Source organism: Notolepis coatsorum (assembly GCF_963971535.1).
Source record: "Notolepis coatsorum genome assembly, chromosome: 10".
NCBI classification, from domain to species: domain Eukaryota; kingdom Metazoa; phylum Chordata; class Actinopteri; order Aulopiformes; family Paralepididae; genus Notolepis; species Notolepis coatsorum.
This window is the reverse complement of record NC_140174.1, coordinates 40,581,433-40,596,787: the sequence shown is the minus strand read 5'-3', so window position 1 is coordinate 40,596,787 and position 15,355 is coordinate 40,581,433. Positions and strand designations below refer to the sequence as shown.

The 15,355-nt window shown below is 42.6% G+C and overlaps 1 protein-coding gene across 1 annotated transcript; it reads left to right on the top strand.

Annotated features, from left to right (window-relative positions):
• Positions 1-115: 115 nt before the first annotated feature.
• On the top strand, positions 116-14,165 carry mmp21 (matrix metallopeptidase 21; the record flags this gene model as incomplete). The annotated part of the gene is made up of 7 exons (XM_084323015.1): positions 116-268; positions 630-1,575; positions 1,771-1,910; positions 2,058-2,199; positions 5,952-6,209; positions 6,373-6,545; positions 13,860-14,165. The coding sequence occupies 7 exons, from the start codon at positions 116-118 to the stop codon at positions 14,163-14,165; spliced, it is 2,118 nt and encodes a 705-aa protein (XP_084179141.1).
• Positions 14,166-15,355: the final 1,190 nt, after the last annotated feature.

Here is a 15,355-nt window from a genome sequence, read left to right as displayed (position 1 = left end):
GGCTATGTCCAAAGCATCACACCAATTGAGAGGTGTGGAGACGCTCGACCCTACAGTATAAAGCAGCAACGCAGTATTCCACCTGCATTTAGTCTTGGAGTTAACAGACGCCACGATGCTGACTTTTATCCAGCTGACATCTTTCTTATTTTTGACGAGCATTGGCTCAGCTGATGCAGAAAAACTTTTCCACAGGCGGGATCATTCTGACGTGCAGATTCCCCGCTCTCACCAGGCGGAGCTCATAAGCGACCAGTATACTGCAGAGGTAACGTGTGTTACTTCACTGTTCGTTTCAGTTGTTTACCTCGACAGAAGAAGTTATACTAATAGTCATGGGACTTTGTTGATTCAACTTTTCTGTGTTGATTTAATCGGCAAATTAGTAAAAACGTGTTTCCCCACGTACATTCACGCATGGCCTCTTTAAATTTGCACCAGAGATATGTTCTTATACTTAAAAAAAAAAAAAAAAACTACAAATGGTTTTGTATGGTGGTCTATTAATCGACAAAGAAGAGGGAGCCCTAACATCCTCATAGTTATAATAGTGGTCTGACAATGTCTGTTCTTTTTACTGTAGCCTATTTTATTGACACTGAATGTCATTCATCCCTGGTGCTTTTCAGTTATTCCTCTCTAGATATGGTTTCATCACACCCGTGAACTGGGAGGAGGTTCCGTTTGAAGAACTGGACACAACCTTCAACGATGGCTTCATAGGAGAAGACATCCACGCCATCGTTCAGGAGGGGGCCTCGGCCTCACGCTCAAGCAGTGATGAAGACTATAGTCGAGGCCATCCCACTGAAAGCCAAGAGTTTATCTCGGCACTCGAAGAGTTTCAGAAAGTATCTGGCTTGCCTGTCACGGGTGTGTTTGACGACGCCACCAAGGTGGCCATGAACAAGCCGAGATGTGGCGTCCCCGACAAGGAGACAGAGCTGAGTGCCCATGTAGCACATGACCCAGAAGAACTTGAGACAGTCACCTCGTCAGACAGCAGTACCACAGAGGATAAAGACACTCCCAACGGTGCTTTTAATGAGAGTGTCGGTAACAACACAGATAATAATATCACTGGCACTGCCACCAACATATCTGATGGCAACATTTTCCATTTGAACCACACCGATGGCATGCTGACTGACACCTTTAATGGCAGCAGCAGCAACAACACAGACGACTTGTACACGTTTGATTACAGTTTGGATAACGCCACCGTTTCTGCAAACGGCTCGGATGGTAACAGCACAGGAAGTCACACAGGAAACGGTGCCGCGGGCCTGCGTCCGAGCAACACAGTGCAACGCGAAAAACGTCACGTCGCCACACTCGTGTCCAAGAGGAGGCAGAAGAGGGATCTGATTGAATGGGGTTACATGGCCTTTTCTAAGACACTGCTGAAGTGGAGGCTGATAGGAGAGGGCTACAGCAGTCAGCTGTCCATCGACGACCAGAGGTACATCATCAGACTGGCCTTCAGGATGTGGAGTGAGGTGTCGCCGCTGGAGTTTGTGGAGGACACTAGGTCCCCTCTGGAGGATGTCGACATCAGACTTGGCTTTGGCACAGGTGGATATTATAACATTTATAAATAATGTTATGACATATATACATTATAACATACTGGCATCACTCACTCACTCAGCCAGTCATGCTTTTGACCTTTTGTTGAGATTCACAAATCACCTGCTTGTGATTATCACTACATCTTTCTTGCTTGTGATTATCACTACATCTTTCTTGCTTGTGATTATCACTACACAGGTCGACACCTTGGATGCAACCAGAAGTTTGACGGCACTGGCCGTGAGTTTGCTCACGCGTGGTTTCTGGGAGACATACACTTTGATGATGATGAACATTTCACAGCTCCCAACACCGGCAGTGGGATCAGCCTCCTCAAAGTGAGTGAGACGTGTAGCACAATTTAAAAAGGACTGATCAATCTAACACACACAATAATGAACTGCAATGTTACATGAAAACATTTCTCAAATGTCTTATTACAGCGATTTCATTCTCATTGATGGGTGATTATTACTGTCTACTAGGTGGCAGTTCATGAAATCGGACATGTCCTGGGCTTGCCACACATCTACAGGACCGGCTCTATCATGCAGCCCAGCTATCTGCCCCAGGAGTCGGGCTTCGAGATGGACTGGACGGACAGGAAAGCCATACAACACCTCTATGGTAAGAAAGCTATGGAGATGTACAGTATGAATAAAGCACCATCTAGTGGCCATGGAGGCAACATACACTCATACAGAAATGCACACTGGGCCTTCATTTATCAAGCAAAAAATACACAAAGAATTTGCATAGAGAATGTAAGGGTGGAGGAAGAAAGACGGGTGTAACTTCCTGCAGTAACCAGGTGATTTATTTTACAGTTGTGATGGATGCAGAATATGTACAGTGAAGGTAAAAAAAAAATTTAATAAAAAGAAGACTTAACTGAAACTACACAAAGCCAGGCTATGCCCACAGCTTGGGCCCTGCATGCTGTCAGTTGCTGGTCACATTAATAATGACATCACTCTTGGGTGGAACTCCTACCCCAAGTCTTGATTGATTGATTGATTGATTGATTGAAAACTTTATTAACAGATTGCAGAATGGGTACAGTACAGCTCAATACATACAATTGTTAAGGGGATGCAGACCAGAGAAAGACTTTCGTCTTGTTTACATCAGGGTCCCCCATTTTCAATTCATCATATATATGACATACACGACATACAGATAGACAGTACTGCTACATCTATACATTTATGACATACCAGATTTGCAAATACAGTACTGTTTGTGATACAAAAAGAGTCCAGAAAAGAGAGTACTGTATATACATTTGACGTAGAAACTGTACATTGGAGGAGGTTGGGTGGGTGGGGGGGGACTGTACATTGGAGGTGGTTGGTTGGGGTGGGGGGGAGGGGTTGGGTAGGAGGGGTGGGTGGGGGACACTGTACAACTGTACAAGCAAAACTGTACATTGGAATATTGACAACCATACTTGGTAATTTACTGTACATTGGAGGGGGTTGGGTTAGGACATTTACAGGGGCCAGTTTCGAATTGCAGTCTCCCGTAGGTGTTCTTTGAGAGTGGTTTTGAAAGTGAGTAGTGATTCACATTCCTTTACAGCTTTGGGTAGGGCGTTCCACATTGATGTGGCATAATTGCGAAACGTGTTTAGTCCCTTGTTTGAGCCGAATCTGGGTTTAACATGATTTGTGGAGCTCCCTCTGGTGTTGTGATCGTGGTATTCACTTACCTTTGGGAAGTATTTTGACATGTACATGGGTACCTTAGTGCATAACTGATTGTTGTGTTCTAAACTCTAAAGAAGCACATCATATTGTTGTTACTCCATTACAGATTTCCATACTCATTACAGTCGATCCTGCAGCTTCAATTAGACTACAGCAGCCACTGTGTATGGGGATTACTTCTCTACCCAGCTTCTTCTCTACATGTACATGTGCATGGGTACCTTGGTCGTGTAGTGTATCTTGTAGACCAGGCCCATTGCAAGTTGCTGTACTCTGTCGTCTATTCTAAGCCATCCTAGGTTGTCAAAGTGGGCAGGGGTGAGGTGGGTTCTAGGAGTAAGGACAAGCAGTAGTCTGACCAGTTTGTTTTGAGATGTTTGCAATTTTGTTTTTAGCACCTTTGAGGTGCTTTGGTACCATGAGGTGCAAGCATAGTCGTAGTACCCTTGAATGAGTGCTCCTGCCAGAGTCTTCAGGGTATTCTTGTTTACCAGTGAGGAGATCCGGTACAAGAATCGAGTTCGTTGGTTGACTTTTTTTATTACATTGGATGCCATTTTGTCACAGGAAAGATTTGCCTCTAGGATGGAACCCAGTGCCTCAAATAGATTCGCTATCAGCTCTATCTTTAATCTTTCAAAATGTTCAGTTGCTATCGCTATCGGCTCTATCTTTAATTTTTCAAAATGTTCAGTTGCTATTGCATGCACTCATCTGTGTTTCACTACACACATGAGTGCATGCTTACCAACTGTTAGTCTGCAACACTACTATCACCGACATCTAAGAAGGGAGATCCCCCTTGAATGGCCCTTCTAATTTTTCTCTCCTCCACACTGCCTGTGGTGCATTTTTCCCTATTGTTAGGTTTTAGTGAGTTTTTCCTTACCTTCGCGTGGGGTATGTCTGGGAGTGCTTGCATTCATTCATTTATTTGCATTTATTTTAAATTTGTTGGACCTTATGGTGTTCTTGTTTTGTTCTTGACCTATTGTTATGTTTCTTCTTGACTTGTTTAAAGAAGACGTGTCCGGCCCATGGGGACATTAACGTGTGTTGTCGCCGGGCCTTACAAATAAATTTGATTTGATTTAGGTAGGTAATTTCTTCTTTCCTTGTGACAGTATTGTCACCCACTGTAACTGAGAAGCCGTCGGTCTTGCTGATTTTGTTATTTGAACCAAAGAGAATGGACTCTGTTTTGCCCATGTGTAATGATAGTTTGTTATCAGCGAGCCATATGCAGATTTTGCCTAGTTCCGAGCTGAGGGTTTTTTCAACCTGTAACTTGTTCTTGTCAGAGACCAGCAGGGCTGAGTCGTCCGCAAACAGGAACAAGTTGCAGTCACAAGCTGACGACATGTCATTTGCAAAAATTAGGAACAGTAGCGGTCCTAGTATGCTTCCTTGTAGAACACCACAGCTCACTGTGAGGGGGGGGGGATAGGGTACCATTTACCTCCACCATCTGTTCTCTCCCCTCCAGGTAGGATTGCATCCAGCTCACTGATAGACTATCAAAACCAATTGCTTTTAGCTTGTCAATCAGAATGGTGTGATTGACAGTGTCGAAGGCCTTTTGTAGGTCCAGCATGACCATGCCGCAGTATTTGCCCGCGTCCACCTCTTGTTTGATGTGGTCGTTTAAATAGAGAAGGCATGTGTCAGTGGAGTGGGATGTTCTGAAGCCAGATTGGAATTCGTAGATTCGATTTTTTTCCGCAAGGTACTTTTCGACCTGTTCGTATAAAATTTTTTCCATGACTTTCGAGATGGAGGTAAGGATAGAAACAGGGCGGTAGTTGCCTGGGTCTAATTTACTGCCCTTTTTGTGCAGGGGTGTTACTCTCGCAATTTTGAAGTCCTTGAGGACGTGTCCCTGTTTTATGGAGAGGTTTATTATGTGTGTGATGACTGGGGTGATGGCGGCTGCTGAGTCTCTGAGGAATTTGGAGGGGATGTTGTCATGGCCAGTGGCCTTGTTCGGTTGGAGGGCGCTCAGTTTTTTGAGTACCTCATCTGTTGTTACCATTTCCAGTTTGAAGTCGTCTTTGTGGACCCCTAGGTTCTTGTAGTATGCTACTATGTGTTCTACCCCATAATGCCCCGAGTGTCTTACACAGGTAGATCCTCCCACAGACAAACCTGTCGTCAATTACAATCAACTCCCTCACTTCACTTGGAGATTTGAAACAGAGAAAAGTGTGGAAGAGCATCAGAGGCCAAACACTGTGCCTAAATTCAATATGTTACATGCAACACATTACATGCACTGCATCATTCAATACATATACCGGTACTGTAGGCACTACACAATGAACAAAAAAACATTTCTATATGCCGACAGGTTGTAATATGTCATAGAAATTACATCTGTAAATGTGTACGTGCACATGTGTGCAGAGGGCACACATCCTAGCTCTGTGACAGAGTTTTATATATAGAGTTAAATATATATTATCAAACGCATTTTCATTAGATTATAATGATTCCTTGGAAACCGTTGGCATGCATATTTTGTGTTTTAAATTCATTGGTGCCCAGTATTTTATCCCCTTTTATAATTTCACACACGTAATATTGATTTATACATGTGTAATATTGATAAACGAGGTCCCATCTTCACATTTGGTACACAATGTCAACATTGTGTTTTTTGCCTGCCACCAGGGGGCTGCAAGGGCCGCTTCAACACTGTGTTCGACTGGATCAGGAAGGAGAGGACGGCCTATGGCGAGGTGGTCATCCGCTTCAACACCTATTTCATGAGGGACGGCTGGTACTGGCTGTACGAGAACAGGAGCAACCGCACACGCTTCGGGGATCCGGTGGCATTGCAGATCGGCTGGCATGGCATTCCCATGGACGGGGTGGACGCATACGTCCACGTGTGGTCCAGGGGAAGAGATGCGGTCTATTTCTTCAAAGGTAACTTTAGACAACAAACAAGGTATCCATTTACCGTGTTCCTTCAATAGGTTATTGATTTTCACAAGAGGGCTTTAAAAATGATTTTCTGCTAATGCCTGTCTTTGTGTTGAGGACAAGTACTCATTGAAGATGTGTCTGTTTATGCCTACTTTGTGGTTAGGTACTCAGTTCTGGCAGTATGACGCGGAGAATGACCAGGCCCTCACACGAGACCCCAAGGGACACCGCTACCCCAGGCTCATCTCAAAGGGGTTCCCAGGGGTGCCCGGCCCCATCGACACGGCACTCTTCGACAGGAGGGATTCGCACATCTACTTTTTCAAGGGCATTCATGTGAGATTTTTTATTATTATTATTTTACACCAACAGGATGTATGGGTGCCGGCCAGAAATCCGGAAAATGACTGTGGATTGCCAGCGCTATTTGTCTATGGAGAAATTCCCCTTCTTTGCAGGGCTATAACTTTTTAAATTCTATTGCTACATTGCCATTATTAGGGCCCATTCAAAGTCCTATATGTATTGTTCATTGTGTAGCAACGTTAAACTTTTTCATTCACATATTCCTAGTAAAGTATGGTCTAATGTATAAGTATGTTTTCATCTCTTTCTGCAGCTTTCTCCAGAACGTGATATATAGCCCCAAATGCATTATATTGATGATGAAATACAGTTTGATGGCAATCGGGGCGATATAAAACATTTCAATTGGACGTACTTCTAGAATGATCTACGTATGATCTGATGATGACCGGATGGGCGGGGGATCGTTTATAATTCCGTGGGCAGCGTTATATCATTCATCTAGTGTGGGTGATATGTTCATCATAACAGTTTATATGGAATACGATAAAAAAGAACGCTGAATCTTACCGTATCCTCCTCGCGCCATTGGGCGATGAGCGTGGAACAGTCATTTACCTATTATGGTATGTAGAAATATCGGGTCCATTTCCAGCTTGTATAATAGTATATATGTCCAAATCATGTTGTTTATCGAGTTATTGGCAATCGATCGCTATGTATTGTGTCGAGATCGAGTCCCGGTAGCCAAACAGAGTGCCCGGAAGTAATACGGCCGACCAGCACAACCTCCATAGCACTTCCTGTTTGGCGATTGCGCCGATCGGCCACCAGATGGCGCTCCTGAACCGCCAGAGAGCTCAGTGGGTCCTCCTGGTGGATCTCAGGCCAGCGGAGGGGAAATATGAATCCGATCGCAGATTTTTGAAATATTGATATAAGGACGCTGTAAAGCGTCCTCCGGCAACTTGAGCATGGCCGGGAATGACGCTTTTAAGCGTTTTCCGGCAGTCAAAGTGTTAAAGGTGCACTATGCAGTTCGGGGAGAGACATTTGTTGACATTCGCAGAGCCTGCAATTAGTTTATAAAACATACTGTATTCACTACATTATTCTATCTTATGTTATGATAAATCAAAATAGAGTAATTTTGAGGCACCATGGGGAGGGGGGGGCGGGGTTAACCTTTACAATACGTGTGCTCATAATAAAATAGCCTTTTTTAATTGTTGTTTTTCATCGTATTCATCTTATTCTAGCATTGCTAGAAGACCTCATTTGGGTGTAAGAGCTCACACAAACGTTTTATGGCCTCTGAGTCAGAGCCCCATTATCTGTGGAGCAGCCCCAGATTTGACACCCCAGTAACATCACAGAGCGGTGCGTGTTCACAAATACTGACTTATCTGTCCTGGGGTACAGGATGAACATTTGTGAATTCTTACAATGGGTGGCACTCCTCGTTAACACTTTGATTACCACTGGTGAACATGGTAAAACCCCGTTAAATGCCAGCACCCACTTCAATGATAGCGCTGTGAACGCATAATTTCTGTCTTAAATTATGGCTATGTGTCTAATCTGCCCATCGTTTATCAATGACTTGTTTGCAGTCAACATTGTTGAAACGGATTGTTTTTTAATCGGTTCATTTCCGCTTTATAGCATTTTGAAAAGCCCTCGTTTTTCAGGAAAATATATAGATTCCGTGATAAACGGCATTTACTGGAATATTCGGGCATACACAAAAATTTATGAATCGTTTTCAAATAAACGCTAGATTATCGATAGTATATGTGTACTTATGCACGCTATAGAAGCGGGCTGAAATATCGATTCTCTCATTTCCTGATCAGCGGCACACACACACACACACACACACACACATATGGGACACGTTGATATATCTGTGAAAAAAGCTCTGATTATCCCAAGACTGGTAAAATAGATTCCTTACCTCAGATCAGATGTTATCCATAAAGATTATTCCAATTCCTGATCGCCATTCCAAATATCGATCGCGTTTATTGATTCAGCGTTGGGTGCTGGAAATACATAATCAACGCATTTCTGAGGGCCGGCGATCACTTGGTCTCTTCAGTTGGCTTGACGGAAAAGTAAAATGACAAAACTGCCCCCCCCCCCTTCATCAGTCTAAACTAATGGAGTGCAGTTACACAGGGAGAGACGATAGGGGGCGGTATCTTCCCAATTGAGCTCAGAGAGACTCTGCAACACTAGCGTGAGGCTCGATTGATGAAATATGAATTCATCACCAATAAAAAAAAATACGACAAACGCTATATGTCGTTGGCGGCACTCAACTGGCGGCATGAACTAACGACTTATAGCGTCGTTGGCATCCAAAGTGTTAATGATGTGGCAGAGATGATAAGCCTATTAACTCATTGACTGCCACGCTGGGAATGGGATATGACTATGTGCTGTGCTGCCAAGCATTAAACCTATGGAGTCGCTCACCTTGTTTGCAGGGCTATAACTATATATATATATATATTATAGCTATGGATGCAATACTATGGCCCATTTGGCATCGAGTATCTATCGTTCAAGATGTGAAAAAGAAATAATTTTTCCATCCATACATTCCCGTTTTATACCGTGGTGAATATAAGTATGGTTTTAGAGCGGTTTAGGGTCATTCCTGGGAGGCTAGTAATAGGCCGCAACGCATATTATACTTAATCCATTGGCATTTCGTCCCTATACACGCTACAATAAAAAATTCAAATGCATATGATCGGTATATTATGTTCCATCATGAATGCATGAAAGGGGGGGGGGGGGGGGGGGGGGGGGTCATTTCTGATTAATTGATTGTCAATAACGGCATTCATTATTACAACAGCATACGCTGATCAGGGCGATGGCTATGAAAACAAGGCACAATCAAGCTGATGTTGACATTAAATTGCTCTTACCTGTGGCCGGTGAGATTCCAAAAAGAATATTCCAGTTATTTGATTGCCATCTGGTAGATCGTATGTCCATTTGGGCCACGACATAACCCACCACAGCATAATGAATCGGGGGTCCCGAAAACTATTCAATGCGATCGGGTAAAGCCCTCGGTCCAGGTTACTAGAAAAGTCCGCCCGGAGGAATTTCATCAACACACAGCCCCATACAGAGTCTCAAAGGGAGTGCAACATCGGCCGCATACCACCAGACGGCGGTATTGGACTTTTGCAATCTCAGACTCATTCCCTATGGTTACACAGGCTCCCTGGATGGATAACGATTGGAAATAGCGAATAAAAGAAATAACGATCAAATAACGAGTATACGCGTTGTTGGCGTCCAACGATTGGCGGCCAATAACGAGTATACTCGCCGTTGGCGGGGAATGAGTTAATGTGTGCATTAACATAGTGAGCAATGTTGTTTTTTTGCCAGCAGTAATTTAGTGACTTTTAGTTTAGTTACTTTCCTGTGATTCTCTGTGATAAATTCATCACAACTATTCAACATCTAATTCGTCCTGCATTAACACATTGGGCGCCAGACCCGAGATTTCTCGGGTTTTAATCGTTTTTTTCTTTTATTCGATTATCTTATTCTATGCAGTGTCATGGACCTCGGTGTTACCATAGGAAATCATTCTGAGATCCCTAGAGTGCAATACCGGCCGCATCCTGCTAGGTGGCAGTATCGCCCACCCTTTGAAACCTTATTTCACACTGTGTGTCACATCTAATTTTGTCCGGGGGGAGAATTGAGACTAAGCCAAGTAAATCGCTTCATCCGATCACTTCGAAACGCGATCAAAGCATAAAAAAAATACCCCCCCCCCCCCATACCTTTTGATTTGGAAATAGTAGCGTGTCCAGGCGAGCAACGCAAACGCTTTTAGCAAAATTTTACCAGGAATTAGCCAGGATCACTCTGAAACATGTTGAACGAGGGATAGTTACTGTCAAATGAGCCATAGTATTGTCTCCATAGCTATAATATAGTTAAGCATTACATCACGCTATGGGTGGTTGTTAGGCCCGAGGCGCAGCCGAGGGTCGTTAGACCCCCATAGGCGTGATCTAATTTCTATAACACACTCTGTCGCGTGATGTAATGCTTTTATACAATGGCCGAATTCATCCAACCTTATTGCTATACAATAAACACACAGTAATTGAAGCATAATGGAGATTTATTCACGAAACCATCCGCAGAAAAAGTAGGTAAAAAAAAATAAAAAGAAGTTTCCTCCGTGTCTAGAAGCAGCTGGGAGGTGCGGTGCTTCAAAGCATGCCATCTAACAAAACCAATTACATAATCCAACATTGTGTAAACAACTAACATATTCCAGTTAACGGTATCTTTTTTTAATTATTCGTTACGAATATATCCATACTTCCATTGTGTCCAGTGAAATCGCTTTGTGTCCTTTTGCAGAGGCAGGTTGCTACAAAGCATGCCATCTACAGCTCAATACACACAATTGTTAACACATTGAGTGCCAACGACGAGAAATCTCGTTATTTAATCGTTATTGCTTTTATTAGCCATATCCATTCATTTTTCATCAATCCAGCCTCACGTTATCATTGGGACTGTCTATGAGCTCGAAAAGGGCAAATACCGCCCCCTATCGTCTCCCAGATGGTATTGCACCCATTGGATTGGACTCAATGGAAATGCATGGGGGGGGGAAAAACTCGGATTCCACATTTTACTTCTCGAGACTACTGCATTCATTGGGGACCCTCAGAGCAGCGTGGATTATGTGTTTCGAGGTCTAATGTTGGATCAATAAACGCGATCGATATTTGGAATGGCGATCAGGAATTGGAATAATCTTTTTGCAGAACATCTGATCTGCGGTAAGGAATCTATTTTACCGGTTTTGGGGTAATCAGATGTTTTTTTTGTCCCCTATGTGTGTATATGACGTTAGCGCTGATCAGGTCATAGATAATCGATTTTTCAGCCCGCTTCTCTAGCATCCATAAGTACACATATACATATATATTACACTAAAGGGCGATTCCTGCAGAATCTTTTATTTTTTTCTAGACATTTCCAAAACTACTCTTTTCAAAACGGTATAAAACGAAAATGTACTGATGAAAAAACAATCCGTTTCATACATGTTGACTGCAAGCAAGTCATTGATAAGCGACGGGCGTATTAGACACATAGCCATAATATAGAATATAGAAATAGCTCCGCGAAAATCATGAAATATCGGAAAATCAGTCCCAAAAGGCTGGCATTCAAGCGATAAATAGTGCGTAAATAGTGCGCCCCCTGCTGGCACTCAATGTGTTAAGGGGATGCAGACCAGAGAAAGACTTTCGTCTTGTTTACATCAGGGTCCCCCATTTTCAATGCATCATCATAATATATGACATACAGATAGACAGTACTGCTACATCTATGTGATTTATGACATACCAGATTTACAAATACAGTACTGTTTTTGTAGGGTGATTATTATGGTTTATTTACATTGATGGTAACATTCCCGGTTATAGTGCAGTTTGTGAAAAAAGTATCTGTCGTTATTTTGGCTCTTAACTGGAACAGAATTCTCAGAACCTTCTGCACCTTCTGCAATGCGCGTTTGCGCAGATGAGCCTGCAAGAACATGGCTATAATTTCGCCAACCAATTACATAATCCAACATTGTGTAAGCAACTAACACATTCCACGTGACTATCGTTTTTGAATGAGTCGTTATGATGATATCAATACATCCATTCATAAAGAGAGACTTTCGTCTTACATCAGGGTCCCCCATTTTCAATGCATCATAACATGACATGCAGATAGACAGTGCTACATCTATACATAGATGATATGCTTTGTAGCAACCTAACAGTGAAGTTAGCGGTTGTTATTTGATTGATTGATTGAACATTTTATTAACAGTGAAATGACAGTGTCCTTTTGAAGGAGAGGGAGGTTCTACAACGAATGGCATCTAACAACACACTTCCCGCGATTTATATTTTGTTTCACAATGAGTCATGACCAACCAATTACATAATCCAACATTGTGGAAGCAACTAACGCATTCCACGTGACTTTATAGTTTTTTAATGAGTCGTTATGACGCTATAAATACATCCATTCATAAAGATTATTGTCCGCCATCTTGGTTTCGTTCCTAAAAACACGAACAGCGGAGTGATTCGGAAACAAAGTCATTCGGTTGTGGGCGGGTTCTGGGATCACGTGGAGTGTGTCATGAGAAATAACAACGTCTGAAAGAAGTGTTTCAGCCAATCAGAATCAAGAAATTTTGCATGCCATTGTATAAAATATAGATATAGCCCTGCAAACACCGCGACGCACAGCGAAAATCCCTAGATATTTACAGCGGTGGCACACTGAGTACAAGGATGGCTGAAACGGCTGGCGTTCAAAGTGTTAAACAGACTAACTATTCTAAAAGACAGGACCACGTTTGTGATTCATCATCTGTTGTTGAAACCGCCCCTTTTATGTGAGGGCAAGAGGTCAAACATGGATTGACTGGCCATGTTGAAAACTACCATCTTGACACAGATTTAGCATGATTGCGGTTGTTTGAGTTAGTGAAGCCAGCTACCACAAGCATACCCTGGGTATGTTGAACTAGTACAGGCCCCTAGACTTTCTAGCTTCAAACAATGTTCCAGGTATCCAATTTTCCTCTGAGGACAGTTGTTTATCCAGTTCTGAAAATATACCTTAGAATATTTTCACTTCTCTGACTCTCCCAAAACGACATACAGTAGTGCACCTTTAAATAACAAGAAACTTGTCTCAGTGGCTGCAACACATCAGAAAAATCAACCACAGGAAGTAATATATTATAATATAACATTTTAGTGAAAGTCCAAAACAAACAGTGTGACCAGGAGTCAAACTAACAATGACTGTGGTCATGGGTGAGTGCTCTCACCACTAGATTAAGCCATCCACCCACCACAATTTGTTTTAATGTTAACGGTTATGGTTAAGAATAGAAAGTTAGCGTTAAGGTTAGGGTTGCAGTTAGGGTTAGTTTAAGGTAACAGTGTGGTTAAGGTTAGCGTTACGGTTCTTCTTTGTAAATATGTCAATATATTATTCATTCCTATAACATAACATTATTATAATATTTTCCTGTGGTCGATAAGTACTTTATTTACATATTTTAAGTGAGATCGGGCTGCTCAGTGAGAGTAATCCATACCCTGACGCTCAACATTACGAACGAGCATATCCATGGAAACACTCCTGACAAATCCTCTACGTTTTGACCTGTTTTTGCTTGATTTCGAAATTTTAGATTAACTATTTGTCTGGAAACACGATTTTGAGAGTCCCTCTCTAAACTATTATCTGTCAAAGCAGGTGTACGCGTTTGACGTGAACGCCGACCGATTGGCGAGAGGCTTCCCCAAAAAGATCAGAGATGTTTTTCCTGCAGTGGGGAGCGGGGACCACCCGCACGGCAACATCGACGCCGCCTACTTCTCCTACACCCACAACGCCGTCTTCCTGATCAAGGGGACACGGTTCTGGAAGGTGGTGAGCAGCCGCGATCGCTGGCGCCGGCCCTTCCTGCCACACAACGGCCTGCTGCCGCACCAGGAGGTGGACCAGCACTGGTTTGACATCTGCAATGTTCATCCCACTGCCCTGAAAGTCGCCCGCTGAGGAGGGTACTACGCTGTACTCTTACTGTAACCTCTTTAGCCCTAGCCCTATTTTCTGAAAATCCGCCTAAAAATACATACCTAAGTAAATGGAAGATTGCTCCACTTCTACAAGGTCCATTTGCATGTTCTTGGTATCTATGGAGATCTATGGATCTCAGGGAATGTATTCCCAGTGTCAGAAATATTGTGTCTGTTACGGCTTGAGTAAATTGTAATGAACCAAAGTAGAATATCAATTATCTTTTTTCATATTTGACGGTGAATAACACAATGCAAAAATTTACCAGACATGAAAAATTCAGACATTCAGCACCTTCTTGAGATCACATGTACAAAAAAGCTAAGCAAATGAATAAAGGGAGGATGATTAAACAGAAGGTTTTGTAGATACAGTACTGAATTCTGCCATCCGGACACATGCAATTTGAAATATGATTATAGAATATCAAGCCTATAAATTACCTTATTATAGCCAAGTCGCACATCTATGGATCTATCTATTTTTCATCAGATTGCAACGCCGGTTTTTGCTAGACGTTCACAGAAAGGTAGAGAAACTAACAGCGTTCTAATTTATGCCAATAACGTTCAGGTTTATGGGAGATAATCCCGAAAAATAAGATAAATAAAAAAATGTATCCACGAGTCGGATGATTGACAGGAGCTGGCTTGAGCTGGGTAGTGTCGTTTTTAGAAATTCCTAAGCCCATTGAAAGCCCTGTGTCTCCTCTCCTCATATGACTACAAACAAAATGGCGGCGCGCATTTCCTAGCGTCAATATTCGCCTGTTTCCGACTAGATTTTCAAAACTAATTTCACTAACATTTTAACCTATTGGTAAACAAACGTATTGCTGAAAATATACACTTTGACTGCTGTTTTGACAGGGTTAGGGTCTTTAGTCTTGGCTACATTTGGAAAAGAAATGCAACATTAATTCATACAGTCTGTAGAGATGGATTTATGGCGTGATGTCATTTGCGGTCCACCGGGCTTAAAGGAAACAACAGTATGGGAAATGTGCTTACCGTCTTCTCCAGAGTCAGACAAGAAGATAGATACCAATTTCCTCTCCTTGCGTTCAGTAGGAAGCTATCCGGCTGCAAGCTAGCCTAGCTTAGCACAAAATGAATGGAAGCGGATACAGACCACTAGTCTAGCTTAAAAGAAGAAGTCTTTATTCGGCA